A 22,355-nucleotide genomic window follows, 5' to 3' on the forward strand; every position below is an offset into this window, starting at 1 on the left:
CTTCGAGCCTGCCCCGCCATTCAATAAGATCATGGCTGATCTGTCGTGGCTCAGTTCCACTTTCCGGCCCTCTCCCCCATAACCCTTAATCCCCTCTCTTATCAAAAACCCATCAACCCGCTTCTTGAAAATATTTAGCGAGGCAGCCTCCACCACTTCAATGGGTAGAGAATTCCAGAGATTCACCACCCTTTGAGTGAAGAAGTTCCTCCTCAACTCCGTTCTAAAACGCCCCCCCTTTATCTTGAGGCTGTGCCCCCTAGTCCTACTGTCTTTTTTCAGTGGGAAGAGTCATTCTCAGGCTGGAAGAATAATACTCAAAGTCAGAAACTTACGTGCAAGAAGAACATCATTTAATCTCCAATGCTGGCTAACTCCTGAAAATATGCTATCTAACCTTAAATCGCTTCCTGGCTTTTTGGCTAAGATCAAGTGTAATATTGACATGCTATGCTTGGTTGAAGTCATTAGGTTAGGTTACATTTCAGCTTCATTTGACGCAATTTTTAAAACCGGCATCTCGGCCTTTTGGCTAAGATGCAAATGAGATCAAGCCTTGGAGGATGAGCTATGCCTACTCCAATCAGCTTGGATCATGGAGATCAAGCCCAAGACGGGAGGTGAGAGCCCTGTCTTGTCAGCTTGGATCGGGAACGTCTCAACTCATTGAGAGTCTGAATTGGACTTGATTGGATTGAATTGGAATAAAAACAACCCCCCACCCCCAAAACAGGTGACTGTATATGTAGTACAGAGTACACCATACAGTATCTTATCGAATAATGTCCAATACTTAAGTCCTCACACATTTCAGCTATTATCATGACCTCCCTTGACAAATGAAGCATTTCTGTCACACAATACACCTAGCAACTGTGCAATCACACTTTTCCTTCTTGACAATGATAACGTGCGGCTTGGGGTTAAATGATGCATCGACTTACTCAGACTCTCCTGTCTCAGAGGTATTTCCATTACCTGGTATCACATCAGATTAGCTAGCTCCCTCTTGTGGTCTGCATAAAACTTTGTAGCACCCTTTTTGCAGCACCATTATCATAGATCATAGAATCCTACAGTGCAGAAGGAGTTCATTTGGCCCATTGAGTCTGCACCGACCACAATCCCACCCGGGCCCTATTCCCATAATCCCATGCATTTACCCTAGTTAATCCCTGTGATACTAAGAGGCAATTCAGCATGGCTAATCCACCTAACCCACTGTGGGCAGAAACTGGAGCACCTGGAGGAGACCTATGCAAACACAAGGAGAATGTGCAAACTCCACAGATAAAGTGACCCAAGCCAGGAATTGAACCCAGGTTCCTGGCACTGTAAAGCAGCAGTGCTAGCCATTGTGCTGCCCCACAATCTCAAACCTCCTGATCAACAATGATGTATCTCAGTTCTGGCACATTGATAGATATTTTGCATCCAGATAGCTGCTCAGTTGGGCTCTTTCCCATCCAAGTGTGCAGAGTTTCTCAATACATGGCCTAAAACGATAGCAATGTCTCCTTCCAATCCATGCCTTCAGCCTGAGCAATCTTTACCCATTTCCCTAAGGATTGGTTTTGTCATTCCACTCCTATGTTTTCTTGTGATCACTGAGGAGTCACTCTGTGGTGGTGAATGCCTGTAACTTGTAAGTAATCTGCAAAGGTCCATGAAATGAATTCCGTTTGAACAGCGAGTGACTGGTAGACTGTATCTTGCAAATATGCACACTTTTTTTTACTTCATTGCAACATACTATAGTAGTCAATCACCACTGTATAAACTCTCCTGATGGAAATGGGCTTAAGAAGTCACAGGCTATGTCCTCCTATGGTCCAGCCGGTCACAGTGTGCTGCATGCTGGTTCTGGTTAATTGGATCTCCAGATAGGTTGACATCCATGATGTTTTGTAAAAACTGATCCACATTTTTCTCCAAACCCTGCTTTAGTATCAACCACTCTCAAGTGACCTTCATGAGCTAGCATTACCAGTCTAGGCCTAAGCTTCTGTGTCACTCTTAAGTCTGCTGTCTCTGAGAACATTCTGTCCAGTTGTGCACAGTTCATCCTGTATAGCAATATATGCCTTGAGTGGGCAATTCTCCAAGTTTCCAGCTTGGATTCTCTGTCTGATATCATCAAATTCCAGATCTTTGATTCTCTTCCAGTCTCTCTAGCTGGCATTGTGTGACATGAACAGCCACAAACCAGAGAAATTATACAGTTTCCTTCTCTGGTAAGGATTTATGTGTTTGATCCTCTCTCAGTGGTCATGACAGCCAGACAGAAATGTTCATCTTTCCAGCAATGTGAACCACCTTACATTTGTACTGCTGAAGTCAAGAACATAAAAAATAGGAGCAGAACATACCATATAGCCTATCGAACCTACTCTGTCATTCAGTAGAATCATGGCTGATCTTGGTCTTCAACTCACATGCCCACACCAATTTTATAGCCTCTTTTTCTTCTGAGAACACCTCCTCTCTACACCTGACAGAGACTTGCTCCTCTGGGTAATGCTTTCCTTTCAGCATGCATTTGCACCAGCACTACTCCTAATTCTGTTGGACGAGCATCTGCTCTGACCTTCCCAGCATTCGAGCACTTGTCAAACTGTCTTTTAAAGCTTTGAAAGCAGTTTTCTGTTCTTCATTAAATCTGTTCATTTGTTTTTGTCAACTTTCTTTGTGGATCATCTAGAGTAACCACACTTGGGATATGCTCATAGAAATCAGAGAAACCATAGAAACTCTACAGTGCAGAAAGAGGCCATTCGGCCCATTGAGTCTGCACCGACCACAATCCCACCCAAACCCTAACCCCAGGATCCCTACATATTTACCTATTAATCCGTCTAACCTATGCAGGACACTAAGGGACAATTTTAGCACAGTCAATCAACCTAACCCGCACATCTTTGGAGTGTGGGAGGAAACCCACGCAGACACAAGGAGAATGTGCAAACTCTGCACAGACAGTGACCCAAGCCAGGAATCGAAACCAGGTCCTGGAGCTATGAAGCAGCAGTGCTGACCACTGTACTACCTAGTAGTTCACATATCTCAGAAAACTTCTCACTTTGCTGGCATTTTATGGTTCTGCTATTTCTTCTGTCTTGTCTTTGGCTGGATTAATTGCACCACTTGTTAATTTTGTCCCCATGAATATTAGCTCTTTCATGCCCAACAAGTATTTGTCTGCATTTAATGTAAGTCCTGCTGACTGCAATTGAACCAAAGCAACTTTCAGCCACTTGCTATGTTCCTCTCCATTGACATTATGAATAATAATGTCATTTGAGATATTGACTGTTCCTGGGATTTCTTGTATTACCTTATGGATTTTGTGTTGGTAAATCTCCAATGGTGCTTTGATGCCAAATAGCAATTTTTGTATTGGCAAAACTCACAATGGGTGACAAACATTGTCAGCTTCCTCGAATTAGGATGAAGCTCCAGTTAGTCATAGAATCAAATCGTAGAATCTATGCAGTGCAGAAAGAGGCTATTTAGCCCATTGCTTGCACTGACAACACTCCCACCAGACTCTATTCCCACAACTCCATTCATTTACACCACCAATTTCCCTGACGCTGAAGAGCAATTTAGCATGGCCAATCTACCTAACCTGCATATCTTTGGAGTGCAAGAGGAAACCGGAGTATCTGGAGGAAATCCATGCAGACATGGGGAGAATGTACAAACTCCACACAGACAGTGACCCGAGGCTGGAATTGGACCTGGATCGTGGCGTAAGGCAGCAGTGTTAACCACTGTGCCACCGTGCCACCCTTGCCTATTGACAACATCTTGACAGACTTTGTTCACAATGAACACAGTGGAAATTGAGCAACATTCTCTCACCAAGAGTTGCACACCAATGCAGAGTCTGATATCACAATTTGGTTTAGGCATTACCACAACAGGCTACACTCATGGTGTTGGCCCTTCAACTGGTTCCATCATGTTTTGGTCTATCAGCTCCTTGAGCTTTGCATCATAGAATCTCTACAGTGAGAAGGAGGCTATTCAGCCCATCGAGTCTGCACCAACCACAATCCCACCCAGTCCCTATCCCCATAAACTATTTATTTACCCTACTAGCTAACACTAAGGGGCAATTTAACATGACCAATCAACCTAACGCGCATATCTTGGGACTGTGGGAGGAAACCGGAGTACCCAGAGGAAACCCATGCAGACACGGGGAGAATGTGCACTCCACACAGTGACCCAAATTGGGAATCAAACCTGAGTCCCTGGCGTTATGCAACAGCAGTGCTAACCACTGTGCCACCCTGCCACCCCAAATCTTTCCTTCTCAAATCAAAATCTATTCTGTGTGCAGGCTTCACATTCTCATCATTGATTAATCCCACATGTTGATTGTGTAACGCTCAATTCCTTGAAACACTAGTCCACACTCCTCGCATAGGATTTCACAGAATTCATTTTCAATCCAATGTGTTGCACTTACTCAGCAATAAGTTCAGTTTTGGTTGAGCCTGGATCACAATGCTCCTAATCACATTACAGCAAAACAGCTAAACTTAAGGGTTGAGGTAAGCGCAACTACTCTTGACACCAATGTAATGTTTGACTGAGTGTAGAATCAAGGGGCCCTAGCAAAGCTGGAGTCAATGGGGGGGAGGGGAATTCTCCACTGGTTGGAGTCATACCTAGCACAAAGGAAAATGGATGTGGCTGTTGGAGGGCAATCATCTCAGTCCCAGGATATCACTGCAGAATGTCCTTAGAGCAGTGTCCTAAGCCCATCCATCTTCAGCAGCTTCATCAATGACTTTCCCTCTATCAAGTGGTCGGAAATGGAGATGTTCATGGATAATTGCACAATGTTCATGGATGATTGCATAATGTTCAACATCATTCATGACTCCCCAAATATTGAAGCAGTCTATGTCCACATGCAGAAAGACCTGGATAACATATAAACTTGGGCTGATAAATGGCAAATAACATAGGAGCCACACAAGAGCAATTGACCATCTCCAAAAGACAGAATCCAACTATCTCCCCTTGTCATTCAATAACATTATCATCACTGAATCCCCTGCTATCAACATCTTGGGTATTATCATTGACCAGAAACTGTACCAACCATATAAATACTCTGGCTAAATATCAGGTCAGAGATTGGGAATCTTACAGAGACTAACTCACTTTCCAACTCCCCAAAGATTGTCCACCATCTGCAAGACACAAATCAGGAGTGTGATGGAATTCTCTCCACTTTCCTGGATGAGTGCAGCTCCAACAATGTTTAAGAAGTCCAGCACCATCCAGAACAAAGCAGCCCATCCACCATCTTCAATATTCATTCCCTCCATCATTGACACATAGCGACTGCAGTGTGTACCATCTACAAAATGCACTGCAGCAACTCATGAAGGCTCCACAGCACCTACCAAACCCACAACCTCTACCTCCTAAAAGGACAAGATGCACCTGCAAGTTCCCCTCCAAGGCACACATCATCCTGATGCGAAACTATATCATCGTTTCTTCAAGGTTGCTGGATCAGAATTTTGGAACACCTGTCCTAACAGCACTATAGGTGTAACTGCATCACATGGATTGCAATCCCTCAAGAAGGCAGCTCACCACCACTTTCTGAAAGGCACTTGGGATTGACAATAACTGCTGGCCTAGCCAGTGATATTGATGTCCCTTGAAACAATAAAATAAATAAGGTTTCTCTGCTTATAGGAGGCTAGGTGTTGTCTTCAATCACTACAAGTTCCACTCTACACTAGTTTGAAATGGGGTTTTAGATGTATAAGGATAGAGCTTTCAAGATATATACTTGATTCTCTTTATCTTTAATTCCTTCCACAATGCTTTGTTAACTACATTACTGTCACTATCTGTAACTGCAATAATGCCCACTTCAACACCACCAACAATCATTGGGACTTTTTTGTGATTGCTCCCGTGATTGACAGAAGCCATGTTTCCTTGATTGCTATTCGTGTCCTCATTCTACATCTTCAATTCATCTCAAATGTGCTTTTTTCATCTCTTTTTTCTTCACATGGTTTGTAAGGCTTTCTTGTTGTGTTCAGCTTTGCTTCTGCGCTTCTTGAAAAATGGTCTTTTCCTCTACATTTTCTTAGCAGGGCAACAGGCACCTTTTCAATAGTTCTTCAAATTGCCACATCTGAAACATTTTCTCTCAGACGTTTGCTGTTAATATTTAAACATACCTAGATTCCGGTGTGCCACTCCATTAACTTCAACTTTTTGTCATGCCAGTGGTGGGACCAGGTTTCATTTGTGAAATAGTCCAAGCACTGTTTGTGATGCAGCTGCTATTTTCAAGTGTCATCTAACATTAATTCACCTCCTCTTTCCAGAAGCTTACACCTCCTGATGTTGGACCAACTGATCCATTGTCTAGTTATTCAAATCTGTTGAAATATTGTTGCATCCATTTGATGCTGCCTCAAATGGGTCACAAATTGGGTTACAGATTCCCTCTCCTTCCATCTTACCTGATGGAAAGCATGCCTTTGGAATGTGGCATTTGGTGTCTCCGTGTAATGGTCCTTCAGAGCTTTCATTGCACATTAGTGCTGTACTAAAATATCAGCAAAACTGTAGAAGATGGATGAGATGTCATTGAAGAAGCACTGAACCTCATGTTATAAGTTCAATTGCCTTGTATTTTATTTTCTTTTAGAGAATAAACTATTCCGTTCCCTGAAAAAATCTAACAAAATCAATTTTATTCCTATTATGTCAGCAGCAAATTGCATTTACAGCATGCCCACACAAACTAAAATAGAACATATTAAATAAATGCTATTCTATCCCATGTAATCCTCTATTGCATATAAAGTCTGCAATGCAGCACCACGGAGCAAGTGTATCCTTATATGTCATCAGATTGATATTTTAAAATAATTTCCAACAGCCTGTATAGATTTTTTTTATTTTAAATTTCAAATCACTTCACATTATTGTGCTATATAAGGTTATTATTTTCCAGACTTAATACAGCGCTCTAGCATTTAATCATGTGGTGTACATTTCAACAATTTTGCAGCTCAGAATTATGCAATAAATTACAAAACTTTTTAAAATCATTAAACATTACTAAATCAATAAACAATACTACACATTTTGCTGTACAGAACTCATTCTATGCCATCATTATCACCAGTATAGAATACATTCATGAAAATTTAGGTAGGAGTTCTCAGAGGCCTGAAATCATTATATTTTGATTACATCTATGCTGTGAGGAAGCAGATTGGTGCTAAGCAGCATGCCAATGGGAATAAAGCCTCAACTGTACATGGGTTTTAATAATAACAGTTCAATATATAATTTTCTTTGTGTGCTATTGTTAACAAATTGTTTAAAAATTTGGATTAAAATTGCTCTGCTTATTATTTTAATTAAGCCATTAACTAATATCAACAAATTTGTTGAGTTGGCACACAAAAGAATTTCTACATCATTCGGGGCTAACTTTAGCAGTTCCCACTGTGCGAGAAACGGGTGAGGGTAGTTCAGCTGTCCGTTTTACACCATGCATGATTTCCCTTTCCGTTCAACTGTGCCCTGGTGGGAACAGTTAAATTGATTCAGTTTCAGACTGCTGAACTCTTATTCATTTTACCCACTAAACGTCAAGTTGAGGTGACTCCTTTAAAGTTTTTTGTAAAGCTGTAACAACCTCAAAGGAAACTGAAAAGGAAAAATGTGTTTTTATCTTGAAATGCAACTGAATCAACTAACATCAATCCTTTACAATTTCCCAAATGATGTAATTCTGCTGCAGGTTCTATTAATTATGGGACTGGTTTTCTTGGCCCCTTCTGCCCTGGTGGGCAAAAAGTGCTGGCACATTTAAAGTGTGCTACTCCAAACCCCTTTTTGTGGGACATGTGAGATAATATTTGTTTCAATCCAATGCTCTGTTTCCCTGTCTCAGCTCCTTTTCGGGCACATTGACAAGTGTGCTATTTCCTATTCTCATCCTGAACTGGAAATTTACATTGACTTTGCTTCCAAAGTTTCCTATGACTTCTATGACTTTTCATTACCTTCGTCAACTTCTCCATTTCTGGGGATGGGCTATCAAGCAATATAAGCCCAGTAAGTCCCACAGTTCCCTTGACTTCTTTACACCCCACTTCCTGGATAGAACCTAATTCATTCTCCCAGTTTCTCTGTCTTCGTCACATTAATTCTGACAGTGCAACTTTTCATAACAATACTTCCAATATGCCTTATTTCCTCAACCAGGACCCACTCTCTATCATAATTAACCTTTACTGTGTTTGTCCCATTTCCTCACATCTGTTTTTAACTTTTCTTCCCCCTCCCAGAACTATGGTAGGGGTCCCTTTCTCCTTATCTTCCATCTGGCTAGCTTCCACATTTAATAGATCATCCTTTGCTATTTCCACCAGTTGGAATATGATGGCTCCCACTAATGTATATTCCCTCCCCTTTGAACATTCTGAAGGGCTGTTCCTTTCATGATATCCCGCTCCACTCTTCAATCAATCCCTACACCCGTCATCTTTATACATATCTTCCAATGCAAGCATGGGAGATGCAATACCTGCGCTTTTACCACTATCCTTCTCACTTTCCAAGGCCCCAATATTTCCAGATTAAATAGCAATTGATGTATGGAATTATGGAATGATTACAGCATAGAAGGAGGCTATTTGGCATGCCATTTCTGTACTGGCTCTTTGCAAGAACAGCTCAGTTGGTTCCATCTCTGCCCTTTCCCCATACGTGCATTTTTTTCTTTTTAGATGTTCAATTCCTTCTTGAAAGTCTGTTTGTATGCCTCCAATATGCTCTCAGCTACAACATTCTAGATCCTAATCATCTGTTGCATAAAAACATTTTTTTTCAAGTTGTCGTTGGTCCTTTTGCCTGTCACCTAAATTCATGTCTTTTCATTCTTGACTCTTTTGTCAATAGTGTGACAATACTGTGCCTTTGAGAAATGTATTCTAGTCATGTTCCTTGTGCAAAATCTGTTGTAGCAGTTTTTTTAATTGTAGGTATTGTTCTGCCTATAACTGGCTCCTGCATTATTGCAGCAGCATAATTGTTTTTGATTGCTAGAATATTTGTTTTAATCTAGACTAATGCAGTGGTTCCTCTGGGGTTTTGCAAAATACTCTCCGTGCCTTTGCTACCTGTATGGGCTGCTGCTGCACACCTTCTACTACTGCATCCTTGCCTGTTGCCCGGGCATACCTTGGCGGGTCTTGTTGCCGCCGAGTGGCAGAGATCCCCAGTGGAGGTCCCTGTATGGAGGGATCTCTTCTCCTATCTTGGGAACCTGGTGTGGAGGGTGCTGCATGCAGCAGTACTGTACAAACATAGGTTCTACCAGTTCACGGGCTCCCAAGCATGCCCTTTTTGCAACCTTGTGGAGTCAGTGCACCATATCTATGTTCTATGTTATAGGCTGTAGAACCTTTTCAGTTTCCTCAAAAACCTTTTATTGATATTTTGTTTGCACTTCAGCCGGATGCCCCTGATCTGTGGACACCTGATATAGAGGGGGACAGGGAAGAAGGAGGACCTCCTTGTCAACCTGCTCCCAGGCCTGGCAAGGCATGCCACCTACAGGTCCAGGCAGCGGGTGATTGAAGGGGTTAACCAACCTTACTGTCTGCCCCTCTACCATAGCTATATTTGCAGCCAGATGTCTCTGGAACAGGACCATACAGGATTCAAGGGCACAATTAATGCCTTCTGTGCCCACTGGGCACCACAGGGACTGGGATGTATTATTGACCCCTTTAATCACATTTTAATTTGATGTTTTAAGTTTTCTTTCTGCTTTGTCTTTTGTTTTGGTGGTTCCCCTACTTTTAGGGGGCTGACCCTTTTGAGTTGTCCCTAAGTTAATTTGATTTTGTTTACTTGGTTGGATGCTAAAAGAAGTCCCCTGGGGTTTTGCAGATTAAATTGCAGGGCTTGATTAGATTGATTGATAGGTAAGGTCATATGATTGGGTGGAGCTAGGTTTATGCAGAGATTTCAAGGTTAAATGCTGCATTGAGCAATACCCCTCTTTTTCACCCCTCTCTGAAGTTGGAGACTAGAATCTACCAGGTGATAACTCTCTTTCTCTGAGATCCTGCCATATGAGAGTGAACCATAGAAAATTACAGCTCAGAAACAGGCCTTTTGGCCCTTGTCTGTGCTGAACCATCTTTCTCTGAGAATTGTTGTCTGGAAGCTGCAGCGAGAGGTCTGACTTTCTGTCTCTGAAGTGTGGAGACTGGGAGCTGCCAGAAACTAAGGTTACTTCTCTGAAGTTCTACTGTTTGAGGATATATTCTTCTCTGGACACTGCTGTCTGGATCTCTGTCCAGAAATGTTAAAAGGCTGGAAATTGAGCACCATGTCAGCAGACTTTTTTTTGTGCTAACTAATTCTGAAGAAGGGTGCATGTTTATGGGGATATTGCTTTAAATTGGAACTATAAAGATTGCTAATTAAGAATTATGCTTTGTCATGTCTAAGTATTTTAATTTGTATAAGTTATGCTAGTTATTTTTGTTATATTTTGTTCTTAAATAAAGTTTGTTTTGATAAAAGCTTCCTAGTGGGGCAATTGCATCATACCTTGAACAAAAAGCCTTGTGCTCACCCTATTGCCAAAATCAAAAGTAAAATTTGGGTCTTGGCTAGCTTCATAATATACCTTGGAGTTTCTGGTTTGGTCCCTAACAATTTCTCCCTATCTACTCTGTCTGGACCCCTCATGATTTTGAGCATTTTTATTAAATTTCTCGAAGGAAAACTCCCAACTTCTCCCCATAACTGAATTCCCTTATCCCTGAAACCATTTTCATAAAATCTTTCTGCACTCTCTGTAATATCTTTCAATCCTTCTTCAAGACCGGTGTCCAGAATTGGACACAACTGATGGAATTCTACCGCCCCACTCACCACAGGAATTAGAGCAGGCGAGGGGTGGACAATGGGGGGCTCCATTGATCTCAGGCAGGATTTTCTGGTCTCCGGTTGAGGGAGGCCATAAAATCCTACATAATACTCTAGTTGAAGCCAACTGGAGTTTTATAGATGCTCACCTTGCATTATGTACATTAAAAGTGTTCCCACCATTGGGATTAAACTGACTGGCCTGTACCTGGTTTATCCTTGAACATGTTTTTGAATATGAATGTAATGCTTAGTCGTCTGGCACCACTCCATATCTAAACAGGATTGGAAGATTATTATTAGTACTTCTGCAATTTGCACCCTTATCTTCCTCAACTGAATCTCATCCAATCTACGTGACCTATCAGCTTTAGTCACAGTCAGCCCAGACAGAATAGATAGGGGGATCTTCCAGAGACCAGATTTCAAGTAATTGGTAAAATAAGCAAAATATACTTTCTGAGAGTGGGGGCAGGCTCAATGAAGGTATTATGGAGGAAATTAATGATTATTTGAAAAGAAACAACGTGCAGGGCAGGAGAATGGTACTGGATGAAATAGTCATTTCGAGAGGCAGTGCAGATGCAATGGTCGGAATGGCCTCCTGCGTTGTACTAATTATGTGATCATCCCTCACAACCATGATTGTTTATTTGACCAATGTTTTAATCCACCTTTCCATTCTGTCTGAAAAGTCTTCTAATCACAAGTATTCAGCTGCCATTCCTGCTCTTCTTTAAGCCACATTTCAGTAATAGCTACGGGGTTTCGCACTTGAAAGTTTCTATTTGTGCTTCATTTCATTTGCCCTAACTAGACTGTTTGCCTTGATGTGATTATCATTTATTCCTTTTGAGTAATGCATTGGAAACAAACAGTGACAAATAACTACCTGAATTTCATCACAAATGAGGGGATTTTTTTTATTCGGGGCAATGGATTTATGGCCCCCAAAACACATCATAAAAGTTTAAAACCCAGCAAGATTCTTTACAGCAAACTGAAGCCTGCTTAACAGAGGCCGCGCTCCACTGGGTCTCCTTGGAAACGGCCTGATCACAATAGAGGGAGGAGGCCCGAGCAGCGGGAGGGAGGAGCTGAGTGTTGGAGGCGGCAGCCGGGCTGCTCGCTCTGCCGGCCGGCCCCGACCACGGCTCTCCGTCTGTGGAGGGGTCCAACTAAGCGAAAGGCCAAAGGGGGGAGCCGGCGGAGATGTGCCGCAAACATACTCTGGTGAGTCCTACTTCATTTTCCATCTCCAAGCAGTTGCTCTTTCTCAGTATTCACACTTATTATTAATTGGCCCAGAGCTTCCGGTCTCCTGGGGTCTGGCCGCAGGAGGTATCCCAGAATAGTCACAGTGGGATCGCCACCCCCGGGAGTCCCCACACAGGGACTGCCCAGGAATTTTCAACTTTCGATCGGCGGTTACCTTGTGTTGGGGACCATCCGATACTCCCATTTAAATCTGATTGATCTGACTGTCAGCAGTTACCCAGGAAACGTTTTAAAGCACTCATAACCGGGTAGTTATCCTGCTGATCTCCCAACTCCTTCGGGACCAACCACCCAGCTATCTCCCAACACCCCGACTATCTCCAGACATCTCAACACACTGGCTACCTCCCGACAGACCCGCTACCATTGACATCTCAGTACTTTCCCACACCTGACTACCTCCTGACGTCTAATATACCTTCCGAGTCCCCAAGTCACCCTCTTTACCCACCCAGATGTGCAGCACATTTCACAGCAGGCCTGGGACAGAAGCAGCTTCAGACTGAGTAAAAAAAGAACAGGGTGTCAATCTAGCTGTGATTGCCAATCCATAGACGTTCTGGTCCATTATTTTTGTGTATGCCTCGAAGATCTTTGCACGTAGCAATTAAATATTCCTTCATCACCATCACTTACCTGGTTAAGTCTATCAGCGAAGGAGCTTGTAACCGTGTTATTACTTTCTCAGCAATTGACTATGGGATAGAAGCCAAGCAGGAACCCTTTAAACCACAACTGTTGATAAGCATTGAAGTGGCAGTGAGTAGCACAGCCACATAAGACTGAAAAGACATTGATCATCTATTAGTGCTTTTCCAGTCAAAGAAGGAAGGAATTACATCTAATTCTAGACATGGTGCCAATAGGACAAAATCCATCTAGAACCACTGACTAAAACATAATTAGGTTTATTATCCAGTCAGCCACTGTGGTGGCTGGTCCAGTGGCTGAGGGAACACTTCCAATAAATATCAGAACTCACAGAATCTAGACAAATTATTATTGGCAAAAAGCACATTAAAAGAGACACAGATCACAGTAGAGGCTGTGTTTGTTGCTTATTATAGAAATTGATATCTCTGGATTAGGAAGATGCCTGCAATTCTATCTCTAAAACAAGCAGAATTTCAGCGCAATAAGTTAACATTATATTTGGGGGATAAAACTTTCAAGAGATTAGTCTTTTGGAGGGATTTAAATTAATTTGCATGGGTAAAAGCACAATTATAGACAAATCAAAGTGTAAGGGAAACAGCAAAGGTATTCTAATTCAAAAGAAGAGCACCCAAGTTCAAAGGAAATAAGAGTGAAAGAATCTTGCAAAGAGGCAACATAAGTGAAGTTCTGAAGAAAGGTCCTTGGTCTGAACTGTTAACTCTGTTTTTTTCCCTCCACAGCTGCTATCAAACATGTTGAATATTTCCAGTATTTTCTGTTTTTATTTCAGCTTCCAGTATCTGCAGTATTTTGCTTTTGATTGCAGAAACAAGTAGCCAAGTGCATTTGTGAGAATATGAAATAAGTGAGCAAACGAAAGACATAAAATTTAAAGAGATGCAAAGACAGATATATAATTAAGATGAGATCTTTGGTGTTTTGTGATATGGTATCCAAAAATGTGCAGGCTAGATGGATTGGCCATGCCATCTTGCTCCTTAGTGTTGGGGGATTAGTAGAGTAAATGCATGGGATTATGGGGATGGGGTCTAGCAGGCTTGGTGGGCCGAATGGCCTTCTGCGGTGTAGGGATTCTATGATTTACAAACTCCTGCTTTTATTCCTTGGGTTCTTTCTGCATTGTATTAGGGCTGCTTAGTGCTCCAGACAGGTGTAGCCTTAATGCTAAGGTTATTCATTTTCACGCCACCTTTGAAGTTCAGCTCTTTTGTCTAGGTTTGGACGGAGACTGTAGTTGTGCCTGCAGTTGCATGGTGGAACTCAGAGATTGGGCATGAGTGAGCTGGTTATTGGCAAGTGCTGGTTGGTATCAATATTGATGACATCTTTCATCACTTTGATTGAAGTAGAATTCTCTGCCAAAACTGATCGAGCTAAATTTTTCCGTGCCAAAACTGATTGCACTTCCAGTCAGTATTTCACCATGTGAATGTACTGTTGCTTGTTAATTATTCGTCGATAAGTGAGTGCCAGATGTCTTTAAAGAATTTACTTGTGTCGATAAGATTTACTCATGTACCTAATAACTTAAATTGTGCATAGTAAATTATAACAATTTCACAAAGTGAATTTGCTTTTTAGCTCTTTCTATAGTATTCATTACGACTTGTATTTATTGACTATATTTTGTTTTATATTTGTTATGAATATAGGTATAGACTGAGAAACGATGCATGATCACTAGCTTGTAAAAATGCCAATATTCAAGATCCCCATAGTGCACAAGTTTGGGATCATTTCCCACGCTGATCACCTACTTCTTGAAGAATCACTTGTGAAAAACACTGAAGAAGCATGGAAACGTAACAAATCAAAGGGTGCTGCAAAAAGGTTGGGTAGTACTTTAATGCCTAATTAATTAACTGGTATAAGTATTTTATTTAAAGTGGTTAACAAATATTTAGTTTAAATGAAAAAAGATCATGCTTTTAGTTTTTAAAATGCAATTTTTATTGTACTACTTTGTGTAAATACTGTGATATTTTACTTACTGCTGAGCTGCCTATTACAGTTGTGTTCATTGGAGCTTTGACCAGGATGACTTGTTTTCGGCCTTTTGGCTAAGACCAAGTGTAGTGTCTGTTCTTATCAGTTTACCTTTTGCTAAGATCAAGCGTATGACCAAAGCCAAGGGCTTGGATTTCGCAAGGAGCTATCGGATTTCGATGGGCATCGTGGATTGAAGAAGCAGGTGTCAGACGACCAGGAGACGACTGTCTACAACACTTGAGCTCTGCTGCTACTGGTGGATCTTAATGCTGGTTTCAAACCTCTGGCTTGGACCTAACGCCGGTACAGATAGACTCAGTGTTTTCGAGCTATGGCTGCAGCTGCATCAAGAGCTACAGGCCAAGGGCTGCCCAACACCATCTGGGTGAAGGCTCCGGGAGGAGACTCGCCTGTGGGCCGTGACTACGTCGCGAAGAAGGTGCTGTTCGAGTGCTGCGGATTCTGAGCAGCAGACGTCTATGGTGTGGCTGAATACAGCAACCAGCCCTACGTGGATGTCAGTTTCAGGAGCCTGTCAGGATGCCTCAAGTTCCTGACAGCCCTGAAGGAGAAAGGCAAAGAGGGGCCTCTCTCCATCCTGACAGCAGAGCCCCTTGTTCACCGTGCCATCCCGGCAGAACCGGGTTATCATGTTCCAGATATATAACCCCTATGTCCCTGTGGCTGACGTTCCTCTCCAGGTACGTGGAGGTGAAGGGAGAGAGCATGGACTTTATAGACAAATACAGGATCTGGACCTGTAAGAGACAGGTGAGAGTGACTCTCAAGACCGACCCCAAGGGAGGCCTCCTGCACCTGCCCTCCAATTTTGCCATCGGGGGGAATCGAGGCATCCTGTTCTACGTGGGACAGCCACGAGTGTGTCGCATCTGCGGCAAAACAGGCCATTTTGCCGCAAGCTGCAGCACCACCTTCTGCAAAAACTGCTTGAAGGAGGGGCACGCGACCAAGGAGTGCAAAGACAGCAAATGCTGCAACCTCTGCGGGGAGGCTGGCCACGTTTACAGAGCTTGCCCAGATCATAGAAGGCGGAATACATAAGAACATAAGAAATAGGAGCAGGAGTAGGCCATCTAGCCCTTCGAGCCTGCCCCGCCATTCAATAAAATCATGGCTGATCTGAAGTGGATCGGTTCCACTTTCCGCTTTCTCCCCATAACCCTTAATTTCCTTGTCTATCAGAAACCTATCTACCCGTGATTTAAATATATTCAGCGAGGTAGCCTCCACCACTTCAACAGGCAGAGAATTCCAGAGATTCACCACCCTTTGAGTGAAGAAGTTCCTCCTCAACTCCGATCTAAACTGCCCTCCCCCCGCCTTATTTTGAGGCTGTGCCCTCTAATCCTGCTATCCTTTCTAAGTGGGAAGAATCTCTCTACCTCTACACTGTCTATCCCCTTCATTATCTTTTATGTCTCTATAAGATCCCCCCTCATCCTTCTAAACTCCAACGAGTACAAACCCAGTCTATTCAATCTCTCTTCATAGGCTAACCCCCTCATCTCCGGTATCAGCCTAGTGAACCTTCTCTGCACTTCCTCCAAGGCCCATATATCCTTCCGCAAGTGCGGCGACCAAAACTGCACACAGTACTCCAGCTGCGGCCTCACCAGTACCCTGTACAGTTGCAGTAAGACCTCCCTGCTTTTATATTCTATCCCCCTCATTATAAAGGCCAACATTCCATTCGCCTTCTTGATCACCTGCTGCACCTGCAGACTGGGCTTTTGCAATTCGTGCACAAGGACCCCCAGGTCCCTCTGCACCGTAGCATGCTGCAGCTTTTTGCCTTTTAAATAATAATCCCTCCTACTATGATTTCTACCAAAGTGGATAACCTCACATTTGCTAACATTATACTCCATCCGCCAGGCCCTCACCCACTCACTCAGCCTATCCAGATCTCTGCAGACTTTCCACACCCTCCACACAATTTGCTTTTCCACTCATCTTTGTGTCATCAGCAAATTTCATTACCCTACACTCAGCAGCCCCCCCCCCCCCCCCCCCCCCCCATATCATCTATGTAAATGGTAAACAGTTGAGGCCCCAGCACCGATCCCTGTGGCACTCCACTAGTCACCAACTGCCAACCAGAATAGCACCCATTGATTCCAACTCTCTGCTTCCTATTAGATAATCAATCCTCTATCCACTCTAACACCTTACCCCTGACTCTGTGCACCCTAACCTTTTGCAGCAACCTTTTGTGAGGCACCTTATCAAACGCCTGAGGGAAGGCAAGGAAGGCAAGTGCCCCTGCCACCTCAGGGAAAAAGACCACCAGTACAGAAGCTTGTCCGGAGAAAGCTTCTGAAGCAAGGGTGGACCCCTCAGTGTGGCAGGATGACACATCCACAGCACCACCAGCAGAGGGTGCAGAGGCCATGGAACAGGAGATCACAGATCCCAAGAGCCCCTGGCAGTGTGTCAAATCGAAGAAAAACAACCGGAAAAGAAAATCTGTGGCAGCTAGAGCCTCCAGTGGTGACGTCTCCTCTGACAAGGAAAGAAAAGCTGTCAGACGACGAAACAGCAAGAGACTCAATTTAAAAGCGGCGCTGGAACCACAACTGCCACAGACCACCACCGCCATCGCAGCACCAGCGGACCATCCAGGCAATGCAGGCAACAGTGCGGCTGCGGTTATCCTGACACCACGGAACAGGAACAAGGACACTGACACCGTCCGATGCGGAGACCGACCAACGACCCCGGCACCAACCGATGGCAACGTGACACCGACGATATCATCTGGTCGCCGTCGGGGATGTGAGGCAGGCTCGGACTGCTACCTCAGCCCTGGAGCCCTGTAGAATTTCGTCAGCGCCACAGGAATGCTGCACCTGGAGCATGCTGACTGAATGCAATGTAAGGACTGACAAATCATTTTAATTTTAATAATGTCTTTAAAGTTTGCCTCAGTTAACGTACACAGCATTAAAGACGGGTTGAGATGTACGGCCACATTGTCCTACCTGGCCAATGTTAAGGCCGACCTGCTGTTCCTGCAGGAGTGTGGGATACCTCACCTCAGCAGCTACAGGCGTTGGTCAAGTGTGTGGTCCCATAGACCGTCCATCTGGTCAGGTGGGAACAACTGCCATTCCTCGGGCCTAGGCATCCTGCTGCAGGGAGGTGGCTTTACCATCTCCGAAGTTAGGGAGGTGGTGGGGTGTTGCGTCCTCATAGCAGACTTCACGTACAAAAACTGCCTTCTCAGGTTGATGTGTATGCCCCTGCCGTTAAGACCGAGTGGCTGGCAGTTTTTGAGCAGCTGCCACTGCTGCTCACCACCTCCAGGCCGATCATTCTGGGTGGGGATTTCAATTGCATCATCGACAAGGCCAACCGATCCAGCAGGGCTGAAAACAAACTGGACGCCATGTCCAGAGCCCTGCTGGAGACGGTCAAAGATGCCAAGCTGCTCGATGACTTCAGCAACCCAGCAGACGGAGGGCAGCGCAGGTATACGTGGTCGTGGCCCGACGGGTCAGTCCGCTCCAGGATCGACTTCATGTTTGTGTCCCGCACGCTCACAGTCAGGCCCACCAACGTCAAGCCGGTATTCTTTTCTGACCACTGCTTCCTGCTGGCTGACTGTCAGCTGGAGGGAAACCAGAAATTGGGCAGGGGACCCTGGAAGCTGAATGTAGAACTGTTGACCCCAGAGAACCTCGGAACTCAGGAGGGTTTACCATGGTTGGAGGACCGTGAAACCCTTCTTTGAGTCTCCATCGCTCTGGTGGGAAACCAGCAAAGACAACATCAAAAGGTTCTTCATTCGCAAAGGGGTTCAGAAGGCCAGGGAGAGCCAGGGGGAAATGTCCCGACTCCAGAAAAGCATGTAGGAACTGCTCCAACTGCAGTTGATGGGAGTTGATGTCAGGGGGGATCTCCAGGAGATGAAGAGCCAGCAAGCCTCGCTCTTTGCCTCGGAGGCCGCCAAGGTCATCTTCCGGTCCAGGGTCTGTTCCATGGAGCAGGACAAAAAGTGCTTGCGTTCCTTCTTCCAGAAGGTACACAGAGAAACCTCTGTGATCAGCAGCCTGAAGGAAGATCGCGGCTCTGTAAGGTCATCGCAGTGTGACGTCCTGAGGATCTGCAAGTCCTTCTATGCTGGACTGTATGACCTGAAGCCAAAAGACAGCACAGCCTCCCAGTCTTTCCTGTTGTCTATCACGCAGGTCTTAGACGACGGCGAGTGGGACAGTCGGGACAGTCTGGACAGACTGGTATCTCTGGACGAGCTGACGAAGGCCATCGAGTCCTTTCAGAAGGGTAAAACTCCTGGAAGTGACGGCTTACCGGCTGAGTTTTACTTGGTGCTGTGGGACTTGACAGGCCCAGACCTCATGGAAGTATACGAAAGTATGCTTCTGGAAGGCAGGATGTCAGAATCCATGAGGAAGGGCATCATTACCCTCATCTATAAGCAGAAGGGTAGAAATTGGCGACCCATTTCACTATTGAACGTGGATTATGAAACTCTGGCCAAGGTCATCGCCAACCGGGCCAAATCTGCTCTGGGGTCAGTGATCCATCCTGATCAAACCTGTGCTGTACCCGGCAGGAAGATCTCTGATAGCCTCGTGCTACTCAGGGATACGGCCGCCTACGTGCAGGACAGGCAGGTGGATACGTGTCTCATCAGCCTAGACCAGGAAAAGGCGTTTGACAGAATATCACACAGCTACATGATGGATGTGCTCTCCAAAATGGGCTTTGGGGAGGAAATCCTCAATTGGATCCGACTGCTCTACACAGACATCAGTAGCGCAGTTTCAGTCAATGGGTGGGAATCAGATAGTTTTCAAATCAGGTCTGGAGTCAGGCAGGGCTGCCCTTTCTCCTCCGCCCTTTTTGTGTGTTGCATTGAAGCCTTTGCTGAGGCCCTCAGAAGCGATCCAGGCATCAAAGGGGTGACAATCCCAGGCAGTGGAGGCACGCAGGTCAAAGCCTCACTGTACATGGCTCAGACCCCTCATCTGTTAGCAGGCTCCTCCAGGTCTGCGAGCAGTTTGAGCGGGCCTCGGGAGCCAAAGTCAACCAGGGCAAGAGTGAGGCCATGTTCTTTGGGAACTGGGCTGACAAATCTTTTGTCCCCTTCACCTTGAGGGCAGATTACCTGAAGGTGCTGGGGATACGGTTTGGAGCGGCGGGGGCATGCACCAAAAACTGGAACGCACGCATCACGAAAGCCAGGCAGAAACTGGGCTTGTGGGAGCAACGCTCCCTCTCCATGACGGGAAAAAACCTGGTGACCCGATGCGGGGTGCTGTCCATATTATTGTACATGGCACAGGTGTGGCCTATCCCCAAATCCTGCACTGCAGCAGTGACACAGGCCATCTTCAAGTCCATCTGGAGATCAAAGATGGATCGCATCCGGAGGGAGGCGATGCACAAATCTCCAGGGAACTGAGGGAAAAACGTTCCCAACGCTGCCCTCATCCTGATGGCCACCTTTTGTATGCGGCTGCATCAAGCTGTGCGTAGATCTTCGGTTCACTACCAGCAAGTGCCACTACCTTTTGAGGTTCTACCTGTCCCGAGTGTGGCGGAGGATGGGTCTGGCCACACTGCTGCGGAACACTCCGAGTAGTTGGACCATACCACAGCACCTGTCCTTCATGGAGAAATTTTTCTGCAAACACAACTTTGATCACATGGCGATTAAGCAGTGGTCAGCGTATAACGTCCTTGGGGCCCTGAGAGAAAAGGAGATGGCAGGCGGATCCTGTCGGATGGTTCCCTGAGCAGACTGTCAGTGTCATCTGGCAGAACGCCTCATCACTAGAACTCTCAAATAAGCACCAAGATCTGGCTTGGCTGGTGGTGAGAAGGGCACTCCCTGTCAGATCCTTTATGCACGCTCAAGGTCTCAACGTCACCGCACGCTGCCCTCGAAGCGGCTGCGGGGCTGATGAGGCGGTCGCACACCTCCTTGTGGAATGTGCCTTTGCAAAGAAGGTCTGGAGTGAGATGCAGTGGTATTTGTCAAGGTTCGTTCCGTGCAGCTGGGTGACACATAACTCTGTGCTCTATGGGCTGTTTCCAGGGACGCACACTGATACAAATATCAACTGCTGCTGGAAGGTCGTCAACTCGGTGAAGGACGCACTTTGGTCTGCCCGAAACTTGCTGATCAGTTGAAAGAACTATCCTTGACTGAGTGTTGCAGACTGGCACATTCCAAGGTCCGGGACTGCGTGCTGAGGGGCGCGCTGAAGCTTGGGGCAGCCGCTGCAAAGACACAATGGGGAAAGGCCACACTATAAGGCCTTTTAACAGAGGCAGACCGAGGGCCCGGGAACTGCAGAATACCCTCGGCCTGCGTAACTGTGAGCCAATCTGAGCAATAACGGCACACAGTAAAATTTGAGGCATGTATATAGTTTCAAGCTTTGAAATGTTATGACTAATTTGTATAGAACTGTAAAAATTTTTTAATTCTGCACTGTTTGCAATTCATAGGCATGTAGATTTGCAATGGTGTATTTGAGATTTTTATGAATAAAGTATATTTTTGGGAAAAAAATCAGTTGGCATTTTGAAATTAAAAAAAATCTGTTCTTATCAGTTTAATATCTGATATGTCCCCTATTAAGCCAATTTTTGGAACAGGGCAGTGGGAAAGGGGCTCACAACTTCCACATCACACATCGACCTGGTCTTGCACTCCCTCCAGGAACGGTGCACTAACTAACAAGAACATCAAAAACAGAACATGTGGCAGCACATGCTTGCTGGCCAGCAGGTGTCAACGACAGAGTCAGGGCACACACACCACGCCCCCCGCTGCCTTTCACAGCAACTGCAGCAATCAGACAAGTTGGCTCTTTTGCTGTGCCCAGCAAGACGCATATAAAAGACAGTGGGTCAGGAAGCGAGGTGGGGGGGCCATACGGAAGTTTACAGGCTATCGCTTCTCAGCCTTTTAGCCAAGGTCAAGTGTAGTTAAAAAAAAAATCTGTTCTTATCAGTTTAATGATAGAATCTGGTAGAATGCCTCATCATCAGAACTCACAAACAAGCACCAAGATCTGGCTTGGCTGGTGGTGAGAAGGGCACTCCCCGTCAGATCCTTTATGCACGCTCGAGGTCTCAACACCACCGCACGCTGCCCTTGAAGTGGCTGTGGGGCTGATGAGACGGTCGCACACCTCCTTGTGGAGTGTGCCTTTGCAAAGAAGGTCTGGAGTGAGATGCAGTGATATTTGTCGAGGTTCGTCCCGAGCAGCTCGGTGACGCAGGACTCTGTGCTCTACGGGCTGTTTCCGGGGATGCACATCGAGACAAATATCAACTGTTGCTGGAGGATCATCAACTCGGTGAAGGACGCACTTTGGTGCACCGGAAACTTGATGATCTTCCAGTTGAAAGAACTGTCCTTGACCGAGTGTTGCAGACTGGCACATTCCAAGGTC

General features: G+C 45.1%; 1 protein-coding gene and 2 pseudogenes across 3 annotated transcripts in view; all 3 read left to right on the top strand.

Annotated features, from left to right (window-relative positions):
* Positions 1–12,059: 12,059 nt before the first annotated feature.
* Positions 12,060–22,355, top strand: part of tmem232 (transmembrane protein 232) — a 74,120-nt gene continuing 63,824 nt past the window's right edge. For 2 of the 3 annotated variants that reach the window (XM_080189031.1, XM_080189032.1), the window contains exons 1-2: positions 12,060–12,189; positions 14,565–14,742. In XM_080189031.1, the coding sequence (XP_080045157.1) occupies positions 14,606–14,742 (137 nt within the window). In that variant the 5' untranslated portion in view covers positions 12,060–12,189; positions 14,565–14,605. Of the gene's footprint in view, positions 12,190–14,564; positions 14,743–22,355 lie in introns of those variants that run through there. The other variant, XM_080189033.1, reaches the window with a different exon arrangement.
* LOC145343570 (U2 spliceosomal RNA) lies at positions 14,953–15,069 on the top strand (annotated as a pseudogene).
* LOC145343604 (U2 spliceosomal RNA) lies at positions 21,471–21,632 on the top strand (annotated as a pseudogene).

This window comes from Carcharhinus amblyrhynchos, chromosome 5, assembly GCF_965287045.1.
Source record: "Carcharhinus amblyrhynchos chromosome 5, sCarAmb.v2.hapA, whole genome shotgun sequence".
In the NCBI taxonomy this organism is placed as follows: domain Eukaryota; kingdom Metazoa; phylum Chordata; class Chondrichthyes; order Carcharhiniformes; family Carcharhinidae; genus Carcharhinus; species Carcharhinus amblyrhynchos.